This window comes from Larimichthys crocea, chromosome XX (genome assembly GCF_000972845.2).
Source record: "Larimichthys crocea isolate SSNF chromosome XX, L_crocea_2.0, whole genome shotgun sequence".
Classification (NCBI taxonomy): Eukaryota; Metazoa; Chordata; class Actinopteri; family Sciaenidae; genus Larimichthys; species Larimichthys crocea.
The window spans coordinates 11,064,675-11,090,075 of NC_040030.1; the positions used below are offsets into that span (position 1 = coordinate 11,064,675).

Sequence of the window (25,401 nt, forward strand, 5' to 3'; positions counted from 1 at the left end):
TTCCAACAATTCATTAAAAGGTATATTATACCTTTATAACCATGACAGCTTATTATTTTAGATATTTGTACATCAGTCAGGCGGGTTTGAAGCTTCTAGATCAACAGCTAAAATTTAAAATAAAGTTTTGTCAATTTGAACAATGCGTAGACAAACTGAGAAGACATTAGATACTTATTCATTCACTGTCATAAAGTATAAGAAATAGAATATACTTTAGAAGGTGTGAAAGATTTTAAGATGAATGGCCGCCCAACTATAACTGATGTTCAAATGAATAAGCAATGGATGGAAATAGTAGACCTCACAGTCTGTTAATAGTTACATAAAATGAGGAACACTCCACATAACAATAGTTTTCATAATAAGGGATGTATAAGGACTCAAGGTCATGTAAATTTGTGGAACTATAGTTTACATTCTACAGCTATCGAGTTTAAATTTGACCACTTTTATGCTCAGCAGGACTTCATGTAACCCTCTAAAATATTATACACCAGTTAATTTAATGCATAAAATCAAAATAATTAAGAAGAATGGGACCTTGAACCATCTTTTCAATTTGTGCGTACTGCATTTCAGTAGGTCAGTGATTCCTTAATCCTGGATACGGCCCTGTTCATAATGCACACAAACATCGCACCCATCATCCCTCTAGAAAAAAAAAGAGGCTTTAATCATGGCTGAACATCATTCCTGTGCACTAATGCTCTGGATTCCAATATTTCCGACTGCACCTGAAAGCGCCACAGAGCATCCTCCTCCAGTACATCACCGTGACGTCCTGTGCGGAAAAGATCCATGCCCCTACAGTTAAAAGCAGAGCTGTATAGCCTTAATATTTTCTTTATGTAAAAAAGGGCGTTTTTTTTTTTTTATAAAGCAGGAGAAGAAGACGCAGGCATGCAGCGGAGCGCAGTGGTCGTGGTGGCGGACAAAACGAGCCTGAAAAGGCCGTTTATTTTTGCAAATGCTGTGCATATGGTAGGTACAAAAAAAAAAAAAATTAAACCAAGAGGCCTGTCTGATTGCATTTTTACTGGCGATTTATCTGCTTAAATGTTTGATTTGCTGTTTTTATTTTGGACCCAGATCATCATAAGTGATATTTACATAAAAACAAGCCTCATGCAGTGCTGGATCTCACATACCAACATACTGCAGCGCATCCCGTCCATCAAAATGATGTATAATGTGACATATCTGCAGTGCATTTCATACCTAAATGTTTGGAGGTTATATGTAAAGAAAGTGACTAAACTATAGCTTTATATAAATTTATATTTAAAAAAAGAAAAAAGAAAAAAAAGACGCCATGGTGCTGGTTTTAATTTGCATCTATAGAGCATCCTTTTTAATCCCTCCTCACACCGAGCTCCCCCTCCCATGTAAAGAACACCCCGTTATGTTAATGTTTACACTGTGTGTTTAGAGTCATATGCAGTGCAGGGCTATGATATTGCATGTTTATTTCAGCTGGAGGCTAAGCCTGGATAGCATGCTGCTGCCTTCCATTAGCCCTTATAATAAACTGCTCCTATTCTGAGAGGTGACACCTAAAGGCAGCAGGCAGGAGTTTACAGACTGGATACTAATGTACACATTGTAAAACTTCAGTATATATATATTTTTTTACATTCATTGCATGTATAAACACTTTAAGCAGCAGACTTTGCAAACTTAACTAGTGTTTGTGTTCCTGTCTCCAAAAAGGCGCTGTGCTTCTTCATGTTGACGATGACAGTAGCTTGGCACAGAGACCTCATCCAAACAGGCAAAGTAAGACTTCAGATGTTCTTCTGACCGGATGAAAATTATTTCCTGTGCGTTTATTATTATATATTGGAGAAACAGCTTCTGTCCTGGATCACAAAAAAAAAAAAAAAGAGTTGCTGGCATATTCAAGGACAGCTAGGGAATTATTAATGCATGGGTCTACTTGGTCTTCCATCAATACTGTCTGAACACACTACAGCATTTTTTTTATATTGCCTCTTCTCTGGAAGAGTGGAAGAGTTCAAGCCCTCACGATGGCAAGCATCTGTCAGTTGAAGCGTCCTTGGGCAAGACAGTGAATTATCTTCAGCCGCTGTGGGTGCCGTTCTTGTCGCTGACCCTGACCTTTGACCTCCTTTGTAGCCATGTTATCATAGAAATACATCTGTGACCACAAAATTATATGAATATTAGATGTAAGTCAATGTCTCAGATGAATTGTACTTCCATAGATCTTTGGATCTTTTTGCTAGATGAGACATTACTTGTTGGTTAAGGCATTTGCCAGCTACTTCATCCCTTTAAACACTGATATTTTTCTCCTCAGCTGGTTTCCAGTGTTTCTGTAGTGATAATGTACGTCATGGAGATCGGCTGCCTGCTGCTCTCAGTGCTCGGTGTGTTTGGAGCCTGTAAAGGAAAGAGATGGTGCTTGATTCTGGTAAAAAAAAGTGTTTGTGTAACAACTTTTTCAGTGTTTTTTTCTATATGCGTGTTCAAAAATGACGTTCCTCTTTCACTTACAATTGTTGGTTTTTGTGTGCGTGCAGTATGCAACTGGTATGGCGGCAGCCAGTCAAACAATAATTGTCAGAACAGCACTAAGCTACCAAGATGTTTATGAGGTATGGTACCACTTTTTTTTGCAATATTTAATGTAATGTATTTAAAAGCAGCTTTAACTACAGTATGTTCAATGCGATTTCTCACTCCTCAGAAACGTGTGGTCCGCGAGGAGTCCAAGTTGCTGTCCATGATGCCGCTTACTGCAACCAGCAAAGCCAACAGGACACTTCTGTATAGTATTCAACGAGAAGTAAGCAGCTGTTTTTAATATTTTTACAACTTCACCGGGGCAAGTTTGATAATACACAATTCAGATAGTACGTTCCTCTTTCTTTAAAGTCCGGTGGAGATGGAAGTAAAACTATTTTTGTCCACCACACTATTAAATTGTGTGTGTTTACTTGTCCATCTATGAAAGCTTATATCGTAATTCACGTCAGCACTGTTCCATCATCCCCTGAAGAAACATATCTCATAATGATCTGACTCAATTCAACACCATAATCATCTGGTTACTACGCTGACATTGGTTCTTTCAGAGAAGAGACAGCTTCTTAGTGTAACACGAAAAAGTAAATATAAATGCATTTAGTTACTCCTATTATTATTTTTGGTCTTTTGGGGGCTTTTAGAGTTCCCATAATGCTTTGATGTGAGTAAACATGAAGTAGAATGTTGCCATGTAGTTAGTTGTGGCCTACCACCATGAAAAGTATGCAGAAGTAGCTATTAGCAGTTCCTGTTTTCAGTGTACCCATGGATGTGCAGACAACTACCACTGGTTTACCAATTTATGGACATGTATTCATGATGGACATTGGATAAAAGAAGGTGCAAATCACAATGAATCCCAAAATATGTCTGTCAGCTGACTATGATAAAGCTCCCTTTAACAGTATACGGCCCACACAAGACTGTCCCTGCTATACTTTCCATTTCCATGTTGCATAATGTGTGTGCATAGCTTGCTAATACAGCCAAACTGGAAACTTTTATCCGATGAGCCACTAACACTGACTGTTAACAGACTTGTTGTGTGCTCACCACAGACTACCACTAGTTTTTAAGGGTACTTTGGGGGGGCAACCTTTTCTTGGCAACCTGAAGCAGAAAGATACTAGTTCCTAACCAGACACACATATCACACACACACACATGCACAACACACAGGTGGCAATCAAACAAGAACAAGGCCATGCCAGCTGTATTTGTAGCCTTAAGGGCGTGGCCAAGCAAGCAGGTGTGTCCTATCTTAAAGAGGTTTTACTCTTAGTCTGAGTCCTTCTATAAATCCAGCCAGATCATGATTTTTAATCCACATGTGAGGGATTATGATGTCAAAGCTTAAAGGGATTGTGCAGCTTGTAACTTGTTGTATTATTGTTGTTTGTGTGTATGTTTGTTGCCTCCAGTTTGAGTGCTGTGGTCTTATTGAAGGCTACAAAGACTGGGGCTCCTCCATCCCTGCTTCCTGTAACTGTCAATATCCAGGAAAATGCGTGAGTATCTCTCTGTCTATGTAAGCAGAATTTAAGCAGTAAAGATGACTCATTAGAATTTGGGGTTTCTGTAGCCACACACTGTCTTTCAGTCAAGTAAGACACTTTTTTATAGTTTTCGATATCATGCTTTCAGATAATAGCACTATAGTAACTCATTTTATACTACTACTATTATATACTACTAATTTGCTTTAGCATGCAGCTATGGCATCCCCACATTAAATCATATCCAAATAAAGGTGCATCTCCATTTGTTTCTTAAAACCTGTACTGCAATAGAGCTGAAAACTATTCTGATATAGCTCAAAACATAACTCTCATTGTGAAAACAAACTGAGAGCCACGATAGATGCATATCAATAATACTGGTATGTAAACAAATAAACACAAGTGTAGCAAACAAGCAAACAGGTTTTTATGAACTCCGCAGTTCGTCTGTTCTGTGGATTGAAGCTGAACCTTGAAGTAGATCTACAGCAGACACAGCAACAAAGTTAGGAAGTGATATGTCAAAGTTAATGATAAGTGATACGAGGGATGGCCCAGATGACCCAGGATGTAAAAAGGAACAGAATATTTCTTTCTTTCTAATTTTAATCTGTCCTTATGTTATTGATGTTGCACTCGCCTTTCACCACTATCGATTGAGCACCATTTTTGTCATCTATCAGAAGGGGCTCACGGAAGGATTCGCAATACAGACTGAGAGACAAAAGTGAAGGTTCAAAAAGTTTACTAGACAAGCAAGGAAAACCAAAAGAGTACAGGCGAAAGTACAAATGCGTCGTGGTCAAAAAACAGGCTGAATGTCGAAGATCAGGTAATCAAAAACTAGGAATGCAAGATAAACAGATGCTGTACAAGACAAGACGAACTGGAGACAAACAAAGGGAGCACAGAGATTAAATACAGAGGGGAAAGGGGAGGGGAAACCTCAATGTGAAACACATTGAGGGAGGCAGGTAATCAGGGAGCAGGGATGACTCACAGGGGAAGGAGGTGAGACATAAGGATAACTGAAAACATGATTTATCAAGACATGACACATCTTATGTAATGACGTTTTGCATTCCTCACCAGATTCGACTACGGGGCAGCGCCACACTAGGAGCTCCAAAGAACCAGTATGTTTACCAAGAGGTAAAAAAAAAAGAAGAAGCTTGAGATGGTTTGGGAAAATAAACTCTCTTTCTCTTTAACATTTGCCACTGTCTTTAAATGAAACTTCTGTTTTTGTTTCACAGCCTTGCCTACGAATTTATGTTTCTGAACTGAAGCTTGCATTCTCGTTGGCAATGGGTATACAGTTTGGAAGTGGAGTGTTTTGGGTAAGTGACATTTATGTTTGGTAAGATTCTACACAGCTATTTAATTCTGTAATATAGAAGAAATAACCATGTCTGCTGCCTTTTTCTGATGACAGCCAGCAAGTATGTCTAAGTATTGATCCAATCTCTGCTAGATACTTTCATTTGTATCATATTATACAAATATATTATTCCTGTCCTGAAGTAAACATAGTACGCAAGGGCTCTCGTGGTCAGATTTGATCTTTGTCAGCAGAAAATCACGTGGATCACAGTTGTAACCATTACCGAACACCAACCTGATGCTTGTTTCTCTCGTGCTTCCCTTCCCCAGGTGGTTTTACTTGTCATGAGCATCAAGCTGATGGGCCAGATAAAAAGGAAACAGGAGTTCATAGCTCTTCTCCAATCAAACAGATATGTTCCTGGTGCCTTCTAGTCACCGAGTACGTTTTGATACACACTTCCAAGTTATTCACGTTATTATTATCAAAGTGTTTGAATTTGCACATGTAAACACATTATGCTGTATACCATAATCTGGCTATTTTGTGCTATAGCAATATATGTTGACATTATAATTTTCTATTAACGCGTGTTAATGCATGTAACTGATATTGGAAAGTAATCTACATGCATAGATCAGTCTTTTTTTCTTTTTGCCTTACTGCTGTAAAAAAAAACTAAATCCGTGCAGTTTAATGAATTAATCTTTAATAATGAGAACATTTTCACATGCTTTTGTCATATTTCTAAAATCGAGCATTAACCAGCCGTTTGTTTTCTTTCAGTAGCCGCAGCCTATCCTGGCATTTTGTTATTTAAGTGTTGTTTTATCTGGATAATATTCTTTCTCCCCATTTGCTTCATACCCGGTACATCAATGAGTCTTTGGAAAGACAGGTATTAGCCAGATACTTTACCTAAAACTTCCAAACACACACGCACACCCGCGCACAAACCACATTTTTTGTCTGTTTATTTGCTTTTGGTAGGGGCTGAAGAAGCTACATTCTGCTGGTAAGGTTCAGAGTTTGAATGTTTTTGACACAAATGCAGTCTTCATGTTCCATTAAACCATGATCCATATGACACGATGCTAACATTTCATCACCAGTGAAAAACAAAAATATCACCGCTTCATCGTCATTTAACTTCTTTTAAATATGCATATTTAAATATTTGTACTTGTACTGTTAAGCTCACCCACTGAATTCTCAGCATTAGAGCAACCAATAATCTTTGAACAAGTAATACTATAAATAACCCTTATGTAGCACCTTTCTTAAACAGTGTTTACAAAGTGCTTCGATTGACATATAATCATTTATTTATTGGTGAGCGATGTAATTTTTCGTGGGTAAATAATCAGGTTAGACAAAGGAATGAGCCACAGCTCTCATTGGGACAACCCGAATGTCTTGATGCCTTGTTAATAAGCACATTGTACATTTGAAACCTCATCACTCCACTCAGTTTCTCTTAAAGCACATGTAGTGAGCAAATGATACGTGATCATGTCCACTAGGAGGAGAGGGGACTCTGTTTGGTTGCACATTCAGTAGACATGCAGTAAAAAATCCTCAATTTTACCTCCATTAAAAAAAAAATTTTGATTTCAAGGTTTGGAGAATTTTTTTCACACGGCCACTGCAGACAGGTTGTGAGAGGCTCTTGTAGGAAAATGCGGCGTTAATATTCTCGCAGAGACTGAAATGTCCGAACCGATGCCACTCTCACCGAAGAAGCCTTTTACGCCACATCACTTCTAATATGACTTGCTGCATGAGCTGCCTGCGGTTGAAATGTCTCCTTGACTAATATACTGTCAAATGAATTTCATCTGAAACAGCAGATTCAATGTCTACCTGTGCACTTTAACCATTAATGCCTATTACAGTATGTTCTTGCAAAGTATGGTATTTTTATTTCTGTCATACAGTTTTTTTATTTATGGAATGAACTTATGTAATATTTTGTAAATAGCAGGAATAAAATATGTGATTCTTGTTCCTTTGATGTCTTGAAATTGTTTCTTAGGGCATAAAACCGATGGCATACAAAATACTTAAAATTGGCTTCAGCTTGACCCGCTTCAATATCCAAGTGCTTCTTACACACGAATCCCTCAGTGAATAATCCAGTAATACCTGCAGTAATGATAAAAGACAACCTATAAAACATGTAAACAATGTAAATAATACTATATTATAAGTAAAAGACTTACTTGTAGGGTAATGGTGGCATAGGAAAGAATAAAAACAAGTTGTTGTTTTTTTGTCTTTTTTGTGAAATACTGGATCATTTTGGTCCCCGAACAGTTATTAAAAAAAATCACCTGAGAAGTTTAGAGGGGAAATGTCTCTTAAACTAAACAACTCATCAGGCATCTGAAATTTGACATAGAACCCTAACTAGACACTGTTTCTGGTCACAGAAAAATAGGGTAAGAGCAATTCAATATAAACATTGTAATTGATATACAGCACTTTGTTGGGAGGTGATACATTCTTCTCTTATCCAGGACATAAAGGAGTGAGAGATTTTGGCACAGCAGTGTTAAAGAGACATGGTTTATAGGATCTTGGCACCCAAAACATGTAACATATCACTTTCCTGTTATCTGTAATCCTGTCTCCACGTGCCAGGTGCACATGCACCTAATCCTGGGAACATTCACTGGCATGCAATAGCAAAATTTAGCAATGAAATCCTATCAGAGAGGAATGTCCCAAAATATAAATATGCAATGACTATAAAACTGGTGAAAAAAAAAAAAACTCCAGTAGTTTCTTTAATTAAAATGTACTTGAAAAGTCAGAAAAAAACATTAAAAAAAACATAATTCAATAAGATATAAAACAGAAAAACAGAGACATTCTTATTAAAGCTCTACTATATTCATAACTATTTCTGCAGTCATTTCTTCATCTGTGCTTTCAAACCATCTTTAACTATCTTATTTGGGCCAAATGTGCTAATTTATGATTCCAATCTACAATGAAAATACCAGTGTTCAATTGTATTCATTGACTGACAAACCTGCCTTCATATTCGATGATTTAATGCCTATTGAAGACTAGAAGGAAATGTAGGCGGGGAAAATATTATGTATTTCTATTATTCTGTAACAGGAGCATATATATCTTTGGTTATCACAAAGAAAAGGCAGTACTCTTTCACAGTATGTGCTCTTTCTAGCAATTTTCACCATTGTCCATAGTCTTTAAAAAACAGACCAAAAGCATGTATTTACAGAGATGACAAAAACAAATAAAGAATTCATATAAAAAAAACAACAAAAAAAACATTGAAGAGAGAAATAAAAACCAAGTCATGTAACTTTAATGCAAATTTAGCTAGCTTGGGGCAACTCCTGATATATTGAAGCATCATATATACATTATGTATCTTAATACCAATACCAATATGTTTCTCGACATTGTTAAATATGCTGACATGATGACTTCCACCATCATTGTGAAGAGCAGCCAAAAACTAAAACAAAGAAATCAGGTGTACTCCGCAGCGTCTGTCAGGAGGACGGTGTAGTTGCCTGCTTTTGCCTCTGGACTGTAGACCACTGGAGGGATATCTTCTTTCCGACTAAGCCGGCACAAGATGACAATACACAAAACTACTGACAACACCTGAAAGGACAGTGAAACAGAGACGGTTCTTTACTTCCTGTTCATCTTTTCTTGTTTCATTCTGTGCAAGTCCTTTTAAATAGCACTGCAGTTTTTAGAAAGAGACAGAGGGGGGCGGAAAAGACAAAGCTATTGCAACGACAGATTGTGTGTGTGTGTGTGTGTCTGTGTGTGTGTGTGTGTGTGTGTGTGTGTGTGTGTGTGTGTGTGTGTGTGTCGCAGAAGGAAAAGGACAGGTGTGCGTAATCAAAGGAATGATGGCTGAAATGAAGCAATCATTCATGTTATTAGTAACACCTGTGCACAAAATGTCTGCTGAGCTGAGATCTGGTAAAGTTGAAAAAATAATTAGATTAAAATAAAACAAATCTGTAGAGTTGTCTGGAGGGGTTATTGTTACTAATCCCACTTAAAACCATTAGATCATGGATATCTACTACTTTTTGATAGATTATGTTGTATTTGCCTGCCTACTAAAGAGCTCTGTGCTTTACTATCTTGTCACGACCAATGTTTAATATTAATATTCACTCTAGATAAAAATACTACGCAGGTTTCATATAACCCAGACAACCTTCTCCAATAATATAGGGCAGCCAGTGAGGATTTTCATATGCTCATATCTGAATTCTGGCAGCTGAACAACATTCAGAGAGGTTTTATTTTGGAAATCAACCAGAAAGTATAAAAGAGGAGTGGATGAAAAATTCATTTGGAAGATAATAACTAATAATAATAAATAATAAAACGTTTTGAACTTTGAGTTTTCGTGACTAGGGAGGGGAGGCAGTGAACATTTTGATTGAAGTTGGAGAGTGCCTTGCTTTTTTTTTTTCAAAAAGGGTAACAAAAGGTTCAGCCACATTCCGACCCAGGTAATTTTGGGAATTTAACTGGGAATTAAACTATTCAAAGGCTGCAACAGCTATCTCGATCTCGAGGTGTGAGTTGCTTGAACTTTGAAGCTCCTTGTTTTAATGGAAAACAAGTTCTTGAAGTGCTCAGACGAAATGGAAATGTGAACATCTACAGTGTTATGACACCTGGGCGAGCTCATCACTGTAATCAAAAAGCTCCAGAGGGGGCCGCTTTTTGTCAACAGCTCTGAATTATGGTTAATGAGAGCGTTAAAGTCAAGTGGACCACTTACAAGGCAACATGGAGGTTTTGTATAAGAATGAACATCATGATCACCATCAGTGCATATTGTGAAGCTCAGTGGAGAGAGTGAGTGAAAGCGAAGTTGTTACATAAGGAGGCAGGCAGAGAACAATCATGATGGACACATATAGACTGACAGTACATACCCAGAATAATGTGAGTCCCAGCATTATGCCCATTACACTATTTATGTTCATCATAATATGTTCAATCAAGTATGGAAGGCATGGCTGAAACGGGAGAGTGGATAAGTCAGTGCAATGTTTCATACAGCAACTGAAACTAAATACTGAACTGGAAACAAAAACGGTAAACATATTAAACCAATGGCAAGTGGTCAGAAGACAAGTAAACAAATAAAGCTCCATGCAGCAAAACAGAACAGACTTTTACTGAAACCAGTAGCACGCTGACTCAAACGTTTTGGGATCTGTTTCAGTTCCTAGTTGGTTTAATTTTTGATTTCAGAGGAAAGAAATAAGAAATAAGGAAATGCTTCTAAAAATTACTTTCACAATGACTTTTAAGTCTGTCCTGGTCTGTTTTGGGTTTTAATAGCTGTCAATTCAACGACTGTACTGATCTTACATGTACACATATTGTACAGTAGGCTATATTCGCCACATCTAAATAAATGTGTGGCATCAAATAACAGTAACAGTTCATAGAGTTTAAACATCAACATGATGAAAAAATGAAATTATTATTACTATTACATCGTATTACCTCTCGATAAATCATGATGGGCTGGTCACTGAACGTGTGCTCATACAGAGCACTGTTTCTAGGAGCTGCCACCTAGAAGACACAGACATGAATCATCAGCTGAATGACTAATCAATGGTTACAGGTGCTTCTGCGTCTGTAATGGAAGACAACATTTTAATCCATCATGCTGATGTTTAGGAATAAATTTTACCATCATAGTTTTGTGTGTTATCCTTTCCTGGTAGCAGTATGCAGTATTATTTGAGTTTAATCAATGAATACTATAATGTATACATCTATGGATTTTAATACACAATCGTTTAGTACAGAAATTGAGCAGCTTTCACACTCACACATGGATTAGTGGACTCTTCAGTGCACACGCAGGATTCTGAGATGTTGTAGCCCCAATCCAGATAGCCCTGATCTAGTCCACAACACTGCAACTAAGAAGGACACGGGACACAGAAGGTTACAGACTTTGTAACTATAAAACAAATCCTGACTCCACCTTATTCGCAGTAGTGATAGTAGTACAGCAGTAGTAGCTGAATGAGTCAACCCCCTTTTCATAGCATCAAATAACAAATTTAAACTTTACTCTCGAACACACACACATCCAGACAAGGTAACCTACTTCGATCTGTATATCCATGAAGCTGTCTAAGAAAGGCTCACTAGTATTATCCAGCGGCAGCATAGCCAGGTATTGGTTCTTCATGTCTTTAACCACCTGCACAACAAAAAAAAAAGCGATATAGGAATAAAACAACAAGCAATATATTTTTGGAGGTGCATTTGTGATTCACAAAATGTATTCAGTCACAGCAAAAAACGACCAGCAATCTTTTTTTTGTCGAAACAGAAGTTGTTACAGATATTTAAATGAAAACTTTGCAGGTGTATGTACTACAGTATGTGGTTACAGTTTATCGTTGGAGTTTATCCAACTTATTTTGTGATTTCAGGTGACTGTTTGCACCATTTCATTCGTAGTTACCAACCATAGTATAGCATATACTGATAGGTATCCACCAAGTAGTGCTTTGTATTTAAAATTTGGAGGTCTTTTCTATTGCATAAGAAGAGTAAACTTTGTGTTTATTGGCTTTAACAGAGCAACATGTGTGTACTCAGACTTAACAGACTTCTCTTACTTGTAAATGTGAAACACTGGCAATGCAAACATTAAGGAATAAATCTAACCACTATGTTGTTTGTATGTTTTTCTACAGCATCAAGCTACAGCATCTTTAACATCATATATATTCAGCCACTGTCTGTATATTTTATACCATTTTACAGGCCTTCCCTTAAAGAAATTAGTCCGCTTGCTCAACCAGGTCGCAGCATTTTTAGCATTTGCTTAAGCTCCCTAGTTACAATTGATCGTATCAGCTAGACATCCGCTTTTGTTTACTTCCTGTACTTCAGTAGTTTCAACGCTCACTATGAATTTTAAGGAGATAATCTTCTTCTGTTATTACTGTGAACCACATTTTGTATGTGCCATGTAAGACAGGAAAGCTTGAGGTGTGGCGACAGTAACAGGAACTGTAGTGGGTTTTAACCAGCTGTTAAGTGATCTTTGCTCTTTCCTTGTAGCACGCTAAAGTACTTTAAGAGTCTTCATATAAAGGCAATAAACCATTTCCTGTTTATGATTCCGTATTAGCTTCATTGGGGAGTGGTGGCTGCAGTTAAGATGTTACATTATTTGGTTTGTATGTGAAAATTTGTGGGTCAAAATAAAAAAAAAAGAAATATCACAAAAGAACAATACCTGTGGTCGCACGGCCAGTCCTTGAATTTCACAAGCAAACATGAATAAACTGCTCAGGCTCATTCCGACTACATACTGAGACACACATATACACAGACATGAGTAAACAGAGCATCACAGCAACAAGTATTACTATAAGTGCTACTAATAACAAGAGCAATGTGTTTTTTTCTTTACCCACCACTATTAGTGCCCACTGCCTCTCTTTGCAGGCACCATACACACCCGTGATGGTCAAGAGCAGAGTTATGATGGAAATAATATACATGGCTTTTATTCCTGTTATCATCCTCTCCATCTGCAGAGAAAACAAACAGAGAATCAGGTCAGCAGGCTCTGTGAACACAGATAACCCCTCGAGTTCAATGTTTGAATTGTTGTCTTTAGTTCATGCAGTTTATAGTGACATCAATGTATTGAGCAGATTGCAACTGGACTATTCTGAATGTGAGTTTACGCAAATTAGTTTGTAGCCGTATTATTCCAGTACCTTTACTGCACTTAATACTTAAACTTCAGGTTCTATATATGAGTAAACACCAACTGATCCTTTCAAAACTGATAGATGGCTTTAGAGGAAATAGTCAGATTGGTTATATACTTGCAGAACAAAGTAAGACTTGAGCTAGAGTATGGTTTTGTTGAAGGGAGATGATGGTTAAATGTAGCTTCCTTTATCTGGTGAACTGGATTAGTTTGCACAAGCGTCGAAGTGGACTCAAAGTTGGACTTTAACCATTTCTTTCTTTAGCGTTGAGTGTGTATTTTAAGTTAGTGTTGTTGAAAACAAGAATTTCAGCTGGGCTGACTTTTTTAATGAACGCAGTGTCAGTGAACGCAGCACTAAAAAAAAAAAAAGAATTTTGGGTTTTTAATGTTTAATTTTACACACTGGACTTTAAATCTAAGCATGCATACTTTACATTTTCGCTGACTATTTTCAAAAACTTTAGATTCAAATGTATTTTATATACAGCTGTATTTCCAATCATTTCTGATAGATAGATATTACTATAAATTCATGTTACCTCTTCATCCTCGTGGAAGTATCCATGGCTAAACAGAGTTAGTGCCAACAGCAGAGCACTCAAGATCTGCAACAGCAGCAATACACTTCATTATTCATCACAAAATCTGCAGTTATTTTAACCATCAACCAATACATCTGACAAAAAGTTTTCACAGTGCAAAACCTGACATAACATCGAACAAACCCCAAAATATCCATTTCACAACGGTTAAAACCCCCCACCAAATATCTTTATGTTCTGAGAAGCTACAAACAGTATTTTTTAAAACTTTTTTCAAGATTTTTGACTATTACTTTTCTATCAATCCACTAATTGATTGATCAACTCATTGCTGCTGACCTGCTTGCTGTTACTGGCAAATAAGTGCAACTGTTTTTGTGTTGCATTGCTTGGGCTTATCACTGCAACGCTGGTCTTCGCTGCTGTAACTTGAGAAATAAGTTCACTGACTGAACTAATCTAAGATAACTATTTGTGTACTCCATGCACGCTGTTTGACCCTCCACATCAGCTGTTAGAGGCTTACTGTTCATCTTTAGTGAGACATTATAAAGTCTGTTTCTGCTGTAAGAGCTCTGGACCACATCATGATGAAGAGGCGCGTTGCTCCCACAGCAGCAAAGAGAGTCAAATTGTGTTATGAATCTATAAATACTACATACGCAACAGGGAGGCAACCGTCAGCCTTGCAGAACAACAGTGACAGTTATAACATACCTTATGGAACACACAAACAGGAAAAAACACTGTATTCAGTTCCCACAAAATGATTGACAGCCAAACTTAATACAAGAGTAAATATTCATGTACACTCATGTCTTTGGGTATTACAGCTCATCCAAGAATATCTTTACGTTTAATAATGAAACCGATTTATTGATAACTATTTAGTCAATAAGAAGACTTTCATTAGCTACTATTTGGATACATAATCATAATTTAAGAAAAAAATGCCAACCATGTCTCAGTTTTGAGGACTTCCTGCTTTTCTTTGTCTTATTTGACAGTAAAATGATTGTTTTGTTTTAATATAGGTGAAAAAAACAAAAGAAATTCAATCTGATGATATCTCCTTGGTGGATTTTTTTTTTAGTATTTTTGGACTTTAAACCAAGCAATGGCTCAGTTAATAGTCAGTAGAGTAATTCATAGTGAAATCCAGTAAAAACAGAGTTAGAACATTACTGTATAAGGTTTAACACTAAGGTTTCTCATCATGTTGAGTAAGCGGTCACAAACACACACACATGCCGAGCTCATTTGATCAAAGGGTTTTATTGGCTTATCCTTTTGATGATTTGTGTTTCTGAGACATTTCCGGTTAGAGGGGCCACTTTTATATTAATAATCAATCATTCACTGCTGAAGCATTCTTCATTAGAGCCAGATTTGTTTTGCTTTTTTTGTTACACACCACCATGTTCATTTTCTTTTTTTTTTAAGCTTAAGTTTATTGCCACAAGTGTTGATTTTCAAATGAAAAGATTCAAGATTTCCTTAGAACAGGTTAAAGTTCCTTAAAGTTTCCATCAGGCTGTAGATGCAGTGTCAAGACCAACAATTAAGGCAAATTAAAGCATGCTTTGAATAAGTTGCTGTCTAAACAAATGAACTGTTAAGGCTGGCAGACTTCATTACAAAGGATGACTTATTTAGAATCGTGTAAAGCTAATTAATCTTTGCAAACCCCTTTATTCATCTTTTTTTAACCCAAATATAAATCTCCTCTGTGTTGGGCAGAAAAAAAATAAAATAAAAATAAAATAAAAATAAACACTTACCGCGATCAAACTTGTCACGATAACGTAACTCCGTTTCAAACAAGGGTTCACCTTCCCCATTTTGCTGCGTTTGAAATATCGATATGTGTAAAAACAAACAAACAAAAAAAAAAACAGTTTAAAGCTTTATTATCGAATAAATCCACATGCCGTGCAGAGAGAGAAGCGTGATTTAATCAAGAGAAACAACTCTTCTTGCTCCGCACCGCACCTTACTGTTTTTAACTGGCCTGGCGGAGGGAGGGAGAGAGGACGACCCCATGTAGAGCTGGTTCAAGTCCCACCCCGTCTGGAAAAGGGGTGTTGCATCTTGTGCCTGGTGCTAAACTGGGTGGATATTCTGACTTAAAGTTTGATTCATCTTCACAGAATGATGCTTTTAGCGAGAAAGTGAAAGTGAATTAGTTGTTTGTAGCCAAGTGTAGACAGAGTTTGTTGTGATGTGATGTCAGACACAACCCTGGAGCCATTATAAATGTCAAATTCCTATGTTTTCTATGTATGTATGTGTGTGTGTGTGTGTGTGTGTGTGTGTGTGTGTGTGTGTGAGAGAGACACTGAACTTGCATTCAGTTCAATCCCCCCATAAAGCACTTTTTGTCTGCTGTTGTCTTGCACGAACAAAGGAATGAGTGAGAGGCTGCATCACATGGCCTCTCATCAGAGTCCCCCACACACAGACTCACAACATCTATCTATCGATCTGAAACACACACAGATGCATCATTATTGGTCCCTGGAGTTCCTCCAAAAACACTTTCCATTGCCACAACAGATCCAGAGGGGCGAAATTTCCCGCTGCAGCTTAGAAACATCTGGAGACATACAGCTTACTTGGTGTCCAAAATATGCTTCAATCAGGAACGCACATCCACGAAATCTTCTGGCACACGTGTGTGTTCGTTGGCGTGCGCTCACACATCTGTAGGACATGAAAGCACAGAGACATTCTGTGGCGCAGAGGATGTTAGTGGGCGGATTGGACACAAAGGACCAAAAACTTTTGACTTTGTCGGTTTTTGGGCCAATTCTGTTGTCTGGAGGTGAATTCTGCACAATTAGATTCTCATGGCGTGACAATATGAGAAGGCGAGAATAGGCATCCACTGCAGATGATCCTTTCTTGTAGTCTTCTCCAGAAATCTCTAGTTTTAATATCTTTTGTACACAAGAGTCTACATGTACATACACATATGCTGGTGTCTGTGGGGCTATGGTGCACCAGAGCTTTGAGCGAAACAGACAAAGCCAACTTGCTGTTGATAATCACGCTTTGTTTGACCAAAACTGAAATCAAAAGCATTTAAGGAAGTTCATCATTCACAATTGTAAGTTCAGTTCAGTTAGTTTCATATTTTTTTGGCAGTTATTCCATCAGAATAAAAAAAAGAAACATTGTGTATATGCTTCCTTCTTTCAGTTATTTTCTAGTTTGTTTCTAAAGTCATGCGTCCACCACTAAGTAGTTACAAACAAGATATAACATGTGAATGAGTGAGCTTCAGAACTGTCGCCTCATATTCACAGCATAGGCATGAGAGCGGTACCATCTAACCATCTAAAGTGGCAAAACAGACAATAAATGTTCATCCCTTATTTGTATGTTTACAGGAAGCGTTTCTCTGTCTGTTCTTTATCAATACTTTGGTACATGAGATCATACTCCAGCTGTGTGTTTACTAAGAATCATTTTGAGGGATCATGAATCATTATGACAGAGTTCCGGGGCTCTCTGAAATTCTCTGAAATGCAAATAAAAATGTCACAAGTTTTCGAAGCAGGTTCTCTCCTACTTGAAATGCCCTGCAGATGTAATTCCATCTTTACTCCCGGGAAGATTCTGACTCTTTCAGGGGCCTTGGTCCAAAGCAGCTGGAAGCTAATTGGAAGCAGTATTAGAAACATATCACTATAAATATGATCATCATCAGTGACTCCAAGGTTTGCAGGAAGTTATGCAACTAATCTGGACCTATAACCTTGGAATGAAGTCCAGATTTCAACAAGAGTCAGGAAAGGGACCGTCACTCTTGAGAAATATGCTCTTACTCTTTTTCATTTCTGTCACAACTCTGGTTGAAGGTTTTTCCACATGTTGCAGATGACCTATTTCATTCTTAGGGAGTCCCATGAGCTGAACACAGGCACAGTTGACTCATTATTACTGTAATGTGTTTATTTTGGAGAAGAAATCCAGTACATTCCTCTTGTTGCTCAGTCTTTCTTTTGGGGGAGTCTGTGATCCCCAAAATCTGACTTACAGCAAGCAAATGCTCTTACAGAATGAGCTTTTCAGGAGTTTATCTAAGTGATACACTTTAGATGCACATTTTCTCATGAAATAAGGTCAAAGAAGGTGTTACCCTTCGCTTTCCTCTGGGAGGAAAGGGTCTAAAGACAAAATGCCAGGAAGTGTGAATAATCGTGTGTAATGTTCCTCACTGCTGTTTATCATTCTGTAACTGCAAGAATTATTCTGGAGGTACTGAACAGGTTTCCAGAAAAGAAAACAAACAGACTCTTTAGAAATCTGACCACAAAGCGTGGAGAATTAGCCAAAGGGCAAATGTTCAACCCAGTGTCAGTAAACCACCCATACTGTGTGATAAACCTTCCCTGCAGCTCATGCATCAGGTTTCCACACTCACGGCACACACCAAGTCTGTGTAATTATTGTTGTATAATTGTCATAAGAAATAACTGATTAAAAAAATGTTTTTTCACATAGGAATGAATGGGAAAGCCCAAAAAAAAAATAAAAAAAATTCAACAGACATTTTCAACAATGAACTGCTCTGGCATACTTTCACCGAGAGACTTCATTTAAACTTTAAAATGTTGGTACTCTTGCCTTCTCTTCTGTGATTGAATTTACTTATCAACATCTTTGACCGTTTTTAAACTATCAAGGCTTAAAGTTGAGCAGGTTTTTACTCAAATTTCTGGGTTTATAATGGGTGTGTATGGCGCGGAATGTTTGTGCTAGAGTGGATGACATCATCAGTTAGAGTGAGCAGAGGAAAAACATCTGTGAAAAAGTAAAACGTATTCAACTACCGTGGCCTCAAATGCCCCACTACAGACATGATTTATACATAGAAACGTAGGAAAATTTGTCTTCTCACTTACATTCGTCTGCTTAAACTGTCAGCCTTATAGTTTTGGCGTAACACACAAAGATACGCCAGCAACACCATCCACAGCCCCATAGACTGCCATGTTAAAAAGGCAGGAACATTTCTGGAGGAAAGCAGAAGTAACGCTTCTTTGAATCGCTCTAAAGGGCTCAGTTCTTCATTTATCGACACAAAATACCTATGTAAACGTTCAAGAAGGGCTCAGGATGCTCCCAGTGATTTCGGTTCAATGATTGGAAATACGGTTTGGTCAGAAATCCTTCCTGTTCGAGGGGTGGTCTCAGCATTTTCTTTCTGTCTCTCTTGGCAACTGACATTCTAACAGGTGCTCTGCTGATTAGGGCTGTTGGCCCTGGTTGCTTGGCAACCTCAAGCCTGCCCGAGGAAGGAGAGGGAGGAGGGGCTATTTTCAAAATAAGAGTCCCTTCAAAATAAAAACAAACATGTTAAAAATTACAATTTGAGGTGTACTTTTTGAATACAGACCCCCGGCAGCAGCCCACTCGGCACTCTCAAAAAGATTTTTTTTTTAGTACAGTGGTCCCTCGTTTATCGCGGGGGATACGTTCTAAAAATAACCCGTAATAAATGAAATCCGCGAAGTAAGTTTTACAATTATTATACATGTTTTAAGGCCGTAAAACCCCTAACCACACACTTTAATACACCTTTTTACACGCATTTTGTACAGTACTCCCTTAGTTAATCAGGACGCAGAACACATGTGCGGTTCTCCCTTAGCCAATTTAGGACGCAGAACACAATGCGCGTTCATACTGTACAGTACGCTGTAAAAAAAAAAGCATGCAAAATTACACAAAATAAAACAAGTGAACCGCGATATAGCGAGGGACGACTGTATTAAAATTATTGTTCATGTTTAAGTGACTTATTCATGCCTCCTTGTCTCTTGGTCCTTTCTGCAGTGGTATTGTTGTGTGTGTGTGTGTGTGTGTTTTTTTTTTTCCGGAGGACTGTTGTGAGTGTAACACAGATTTTTTTTTTTTTTTTTTACACTGCTTGGCCCCTTTAAGAAAAGTCACGTGACGGCCACATGACGCGGAAGCAGCCTGATTTGTTTGAGCGTTGTTGTGTTTACATCAACAGCCTCTGGTTCACGCGCCGCACGGAGTGAACGAGTAAACAAAACAAAACCTTTAAAGTTTGAATGATTCCTCCGCGTTAAATCCATGTGACCGTTCCAGCTCAGGAGCGGGGTTTACTTTCTTTGTTCCGACAGCTGTCTGTCACCAAAGACGCGGTAGGATTTTTATTGTGTATTACACGGATGTTACTGTAAACAGACGGGTTGTTTCTGCATGCATAACACGTGTTTCATCTCTCTAATCCGCCTGGCATTGCGTTTGAACGTGTGCCACGTTATTTAACACGCGTGTGTTTAATTTCAGCTGCAGCGATAAGAGGAAACTCTGACACCGGTTTGGATGAAGTGACCATGAAGCAGGACAGTGATGCTGTGAACGTCCCTGCGTGCTTCATATCCAACCATGAAGGTTTCCTGGGAAGCATCAAGAACTTGATCAAAGACTTTGTGGTGACTGAGATAGACATCCACGGACAGTGTGTAAACACAGCAGCTGCTGAACACACACCAGCCTGTGCCTCCTCAGACAGAAACTATGAAACCAGTGCAGACTTTAAGGAGAACTTCTTACAGGATGCTGATGATCCAGCTGATTGCGGGGGAGATGTCACCATACCGAGTCCGGGCAGTTTTGACCTGAGTGTCATTTTAGGTCAGTCGGTCAGCGAAGAGCTCGAGCAGTTTGTGTTGACTCTCAAAGATGAAAAACCAACCAAGCAGGAGCTCTCTCTGGGATACTTCTCCGACAAACACCACAGAGCAAACGTCCACCGGGCCGTCAGACACCGCTTCCCGTTCCTTATGACTGTCACGATTCAGCCCGAGATCAGGGTCAGGGAAGACCCAGACTACAGAGAGCTGTCCCAGCTGGTCACAGAGGACGAGGCGGAGGACTTCTTCAGGTTCATAGATGCCAAGGTGCGAGGATCATCCTATACGTTTGGACCTGACGACAGCAAGGAGCACAGGACGGCGGTCCACCACTTCCTGAGCCGGAGGTTTGGCAAACTGGTGGAGACGAAAAGCTTCAGCGACCAGGGGACGACGGCGATCTCGGTTAGGCTGAGAGAGCAAGGGAGGCCGAAGAAGAGAACCGCCGAGGAACGTAAGGAAGAAGACGTTTACACAGGTAAGGTGTTAAAAAGGCCAAGGTGGCATCTTTAAATTAGTAGTGATTAAATGAAATAAAAACACTGCTGTGCTGTGTGTTTTCTCTTTCAGCTTTCACTCTGTGTAAGGAGAACCTGGAGACCCTGGAGGCCATCAGCTACATGGCAGCAGCTCTTGGTGTCCTGCCGTCAGATTTCACCTACGCTGGGATCAAGGACAAGAGAGCCATCACCTATCAGTCCATGGTGGTCAAGAAGGTGTCACCTCAACGGTAGTCGTTCATCTCTTTTTTTGGATTTTGGTTGGGAATGATGTTGGCAAGACAAAAATGAAGATTTCTTATTTCTTGTTATTTATCACAAGGTTGAAAGAGAAGACAGCGGAGTTCGAGAAGAGAGGGATGCGTCTGTCTCAGATCTGCTCCGTCAGCGAGCCTCTCAGGCTTGGCAGACTGCAGGGGAACCACTTTGACCTGGTGGTGCGTGACCTGAGACCGCACGGGACCGGTGACACGCACTCCTCTGGTGCAAACACACACAGTCGCCTAGCGAGGCTGGTACAGGAAGCAGTGGGGAATGTTGAGGTATTACACAAAGTATCATTTTTTATATGTAGACAAATGATCCACTTGTAAGTCATATCTTCAGTTTTATCATCATATTATCTCAAAATTTAAGATTTATTTATGTTGTTAGGAAGCCGTTTTGTCCCACAGTGTGATATCAAACAAAGACACAATTTAAACCTTATCTTAATATATTTTATTAACTAATAGATTAAATAAAATCCCACATGATACGTGTCAAATGTATCCACACCTTTTCTCATATTTTAAGGGTAGTTCAGCACGTCACAGGTCTCACTCCTGCTGTTCAGTATTACTACAGACATGCTAAAAAAATCTTTTATATTTATGATAGCGATTCACACTCAGGGGAATATTACAACATTTGACCTCATCATCATTTAAGTCATTCACTTATTTCCTTTACATTTCTTCTCTTAGAGACATGATGAAGCCATTGGTACAGCCGTTTACAATTTTAGACATCATTTATGCTTTATTATCTATTAATAATTGACATTTTTCTAATATAATGATATCCTATATCATTTTCTTAAAAAGACCATAAGCGAACTGATCACACTGACTTCTCGTGTAGACAAATCTTCGTATGGCTTATTTCTCTCTTCCATAAATCTCAAATCGAGTCACATGTTCCTCAGTTACAGCTCACTTTGAGTCAGTCCTGCGCGCACCATTTGTCCTGCTGCCATTAATACTCACTAGAGCGACATGTGTATTAATCTGCAGGTGAAAAAAGTCCCCAACAAATGCATCATTTCATCCTGTTTGCTCAAAGTGCTCAGCTGTTTTAGGACGTAATATATATTTTTTCTGTCTGTTGACCATAAGAGAAACATAGAGTGTTACCTATGCTTAACTGGTGGAATCCTGTTTCTGTATCAGTCCTGTGGATCAGTAGTACTGGAAGTGTGTTAGTGATGTTTCATACCAGCTACTATACAAATAGACTGCCACTGCCACATTCACCTGCTTTGTCGTTCTTTGAAGACCAGAGGTTTTGTCAACTACTACGGACCACAGAGGTTTGGGAGCGGGCAGAGCGTTCAGTCTGACCGCGTAGGACTGGCTTTACTCAAAGAAGACATGGTAAGTGTTGTAGACGGGTTATTTTATTCATGAAGCTCATGTTACCACTCTTCATGCTGTGAAATGAGGCTGGTTCCCCCTAAAAACAGACAGCACAGCACTGTGTTTTTATTGGTGTGTGTTGTGATGTATACTGTTGTGTGTGTGTGTGGGTCAGGTGGGTGCTGTGCGTCTCTTCTTCACTCCGGAGGAAGGCGATGATCCTCAGAGCCACGCGAAGAGACACTTCCTCCAAACAGGTGAGAGCCAGAGACTTTAGTGCCATTTTTCCTGAAAATGGTCAAAGATGATGTGAAAGTTGCTTGCCAAAAACAATTTAGAGTTCTCTGGAATATTGTGGTAACTACCCAGTTCCTTTATTTCACCGTATTTTGCAGACTCTGTAAGTTTTTGTATTTCCTGCTTCTCCATACCAGATAACGCTAAGGAGTCTTTGGCATTGATGCCGTTGTCGAAGGCCAGGGAGCGACTGATGCTCCGGGCCCTGAACCGCTACGGCACAGGTCCGGATGGTTGTGCCCAAGCCTGGCTCAGCCTGCCGCACAGCATGAGAGTCTTTTACCCACACGCCTACTGTAGCAGGTCAGCTGCAAAGGAAAAAAATAAATCACACTTAAACGGATTCCTGCCAAGTTCAAACACATTTTTGTAAAAGAAAAATTACACACTGATCTTGAAAACTTTTCAAAAAGTGGAGACTGAGTGTTGTATCCAGGTAGCTGGACAGTGGCATGTGTCCTCTTTGTAAAACACAAACAAGACTGTGTTGTCTGACAATATAGTGTATGTATTTGAAAGTATCATTAACATGGACAAATAGAACTAATAAATAAAATGGCAATTTACTTTCTCCTTTAATACAAAAGCACCACAATAGATGACTCCTGTATAATAAGTGAAATCAGTTGTCGATGCTTTGATTGTTTAATAGTGATAAATGTGCTGCTCTGTCTGCTTGTGTTTCACAGTGTGTGGAACGAGGCAGTGGCACACAGGCTCACTACTCTGGGCCACAGTGCCAGGCGAGGAGATCTGGTGTGGATGCAGCAAGAGCCCAAAAAAATGGAGGACTCTGGAGAGACCAGCTCGCCTCAGGTAAGAGAGGATAGAAAAATTGAAATATAGGTCACAGCAAACGTCATCCTTTTTGTATAATCTGCTACAGAATATAATCCATAAGAACAGATATCAGCAATCCATGATTCTGTTTAATCCATAAAACAGTTAACAGAGGTGCAAAACATGAATGAATACATACAGCAGCCAAACATTTGTAAAAATACTGCTTGTGTGACACTCATGGCCTCCAGCTTTCAGACCCAAACTAGGCACCAATGTAGGTCAGTCGCCCTCTAGAGGTGAACGTGCTACATGTAACAGTGACCTGTGGTCTTAAACGTCATTTCATAAAAAAAAGTGTAGACAGCAGGCTGATCACAAATTGAAACGACTCAATAAGGAGAGCACACATACTGATTAAAACCCAAACTTGAAATACTTTCTCAGAATAAATGGAAACAAAACCACAATATGGTGAAGACTTATGGTTAAAACTTCACAGTCGGTTTGTGCTGTTGATACAAACTGTCACTCTAACATTTCTTATTGAAATATAATATGTGAATTTTAGCTGATGTTGTAATCCAGAGGGTTTTTTAAGAATGTGTAACCAGGATTCAGTAATTCAGTTCAAGGACATTTCAGCATTATACAGGGTTATTAATGGACACATTTTCCTTTTTTTTTCACTGTTAAAGAGTTTTTTTTTGTGGGAGTTTTTCCCAATCCAAATCGACGGTCAAAGGAGAGAGGATGACATAATCTGTACAGATTGTATATAAAACGTTTTTTTCTTTTTTCAGGAATTTTACTCATGATCTCTTGATTGTAGGACACTAAATGTGAGGTCTTTGCTTTTTTCAGATCCACGTGGTGACAGCCCAAGAGGAGCAAGAGGGAGTGTACACACTGGGACAAGTAAGAAGTTTAATGTTTAAGTACTTTCTTCTGTAAACGCAGCTATTTTTACTTTTCTCACACTGTGTTGCTACTTTTTTTTTTAATCATCCCATCAGGTGTTGATACCGATGCCGGGAAACACTGTGAAGTATCCAGAAAACTCCATGGGCACTTGGTTCCAGGAGAGACTGGCCAGAGACGGACTGGACGAGTGTCGCTTCAGAGTCAGCAGCCTCAAACTAAATCTGCCCGGCTGCTACCGCCCCCTGCTGGCTTTTCCACACAACCTTTGCTATCAGCTGCAGAGAGGGGAGGGAGGAGGAGGAGAGGTGACAGGAGGCAGCAGTAGAAGAAGTGACTGGCAGCTGAACGGCACGACAGTCGAAGGGAAGCAGGACTCGCTCACTCTCACCTTAAACTTCGACCTGGACTCCTCCTGCTATGCGACCATCTGCCTCAGAGAGATCATGAAGTGTGACGTCTAGGGACGTCGTTCCTGTTGTATTTCTACATACTTATTTCTTCTTGGTTTTTAGTGGAAAAGAGCTTTTTGTAACCCATCATTGTGATACGTTATCAGTAGCTTTTTGGTTTGTTGTTGAAGTAATGATCATAAGACTGTAAAAAAAAGAAAAAAGAATGTGCAACTGATAAAACAAATGTGAACAATTCTAAATGTAAAACAGTGTAAACAGTATTTGTGTTCTGTGCCATGAATAAAAACAATGAAGATTCCATCCAACAATTTTCTGCTTTTTAAAAAGTGAATGTGTCCATTTTAAATGTGCTTCTTTAAAAACTGGGTTGTTTTTCCAGACATATTCCATCCTCCATATGAACAGATTAAAGAAAAATCAGATGACAAATCTAAATATTTATATATATCTAAAGAGCCCTGCAACACTGTTCTTTAAAAAAAAAAGAAACAAT

General features: G+C 38.9%; 3 protein-coding genes across 3 annotated transcripts; 2 read left to right on the forward strand and 1 right to left on the reverse strand.

Moving 5' to 3' along the window:
- Nucleotides 1–551: 551 nt before the first annotated feature.
- Nucleotides 552–5,817, forward strand: LOC104934096 (tetraspanin-8). The gene is made up of 9 exons (XM_027272464.1): nt 552–984; nt 1,714–1,779; nt 2,324–2,437; nt 2,547–2,621; nt 2,714–2,812; nt 3,975–4,061; nt 5,145–5,204; nt 5,309–5,392; nt 5,706–5,817. The coding sequence occupies exons 1-9, from the start codon at nt 904–906 to the stop codon at nt 5,808–5,810; spliced, it is 771 nt and encodes a 256-aa protein (XP_027128265.1). The 5' UTR covers nt 552–903; the 3' UTR covers nt 5,811–5,817.
- A 210-nt stretch (nt 5,818–6,027) lies between these two features.
- Nucleotides 6,028–15,850, reverse strand: LOC104934105 (tetraspanin-8). The gene is made up of 9 exons (XM_019267457.2): nt 15,486–15,850; nt 13,702–13,767; nt 12,855–12,971; nt 12,674–12,748; nt 11,528–11,623; nt 11,244–11,336; nt 10,909–10,980; nt 10,329–10,412; nt 6,028–9,021 (listed from the first exon to the last, which is right to left on the reverse strand). Exons 1-9 carry the CDS (start codon nt 15,543–15,545, stop codon nt 8,884–8,886), a joined length of 801 nt encoding a protein of 266 aa, XP_019123002.2. The 5' UTR covers nt 15,546–15,850; the 3' UTR covers nt 6,028–8,883.
- A 3,802-nt stretch (nt 15,851–19,652) lies between these two features.
- Nucleotides 19,653–25,172, forward strand: LOC104934115 (pseudouridine synthase 7 like). Its single transcript, XM_010749703.3, has 10 exons — nt 19,653–19,883; nt 20,032–20,856; nt 20,949–21,108; nt 21,201–21,420; nt 22,414–22,512; nt 22,670–22,751; nt 22,929–23,094; nt 23,481–23,607; nt 24,436–24,489; nt 24,588–25,172. Exons 2-10 carry the CDS (start codon nt 20,079–20,081, stop codon nt 24,954–24,956), a joined length of 2,055 nt encoding a protein of 684 aa, XP_010748005.3. The 5' UTR covers nt 19,653–19,883; nt 20,032–20,078; the 3' UTR covers nt 24,957–25,172.
- Nucleotides 25,173–25,401: the final 229 nt, after the last annotated feature.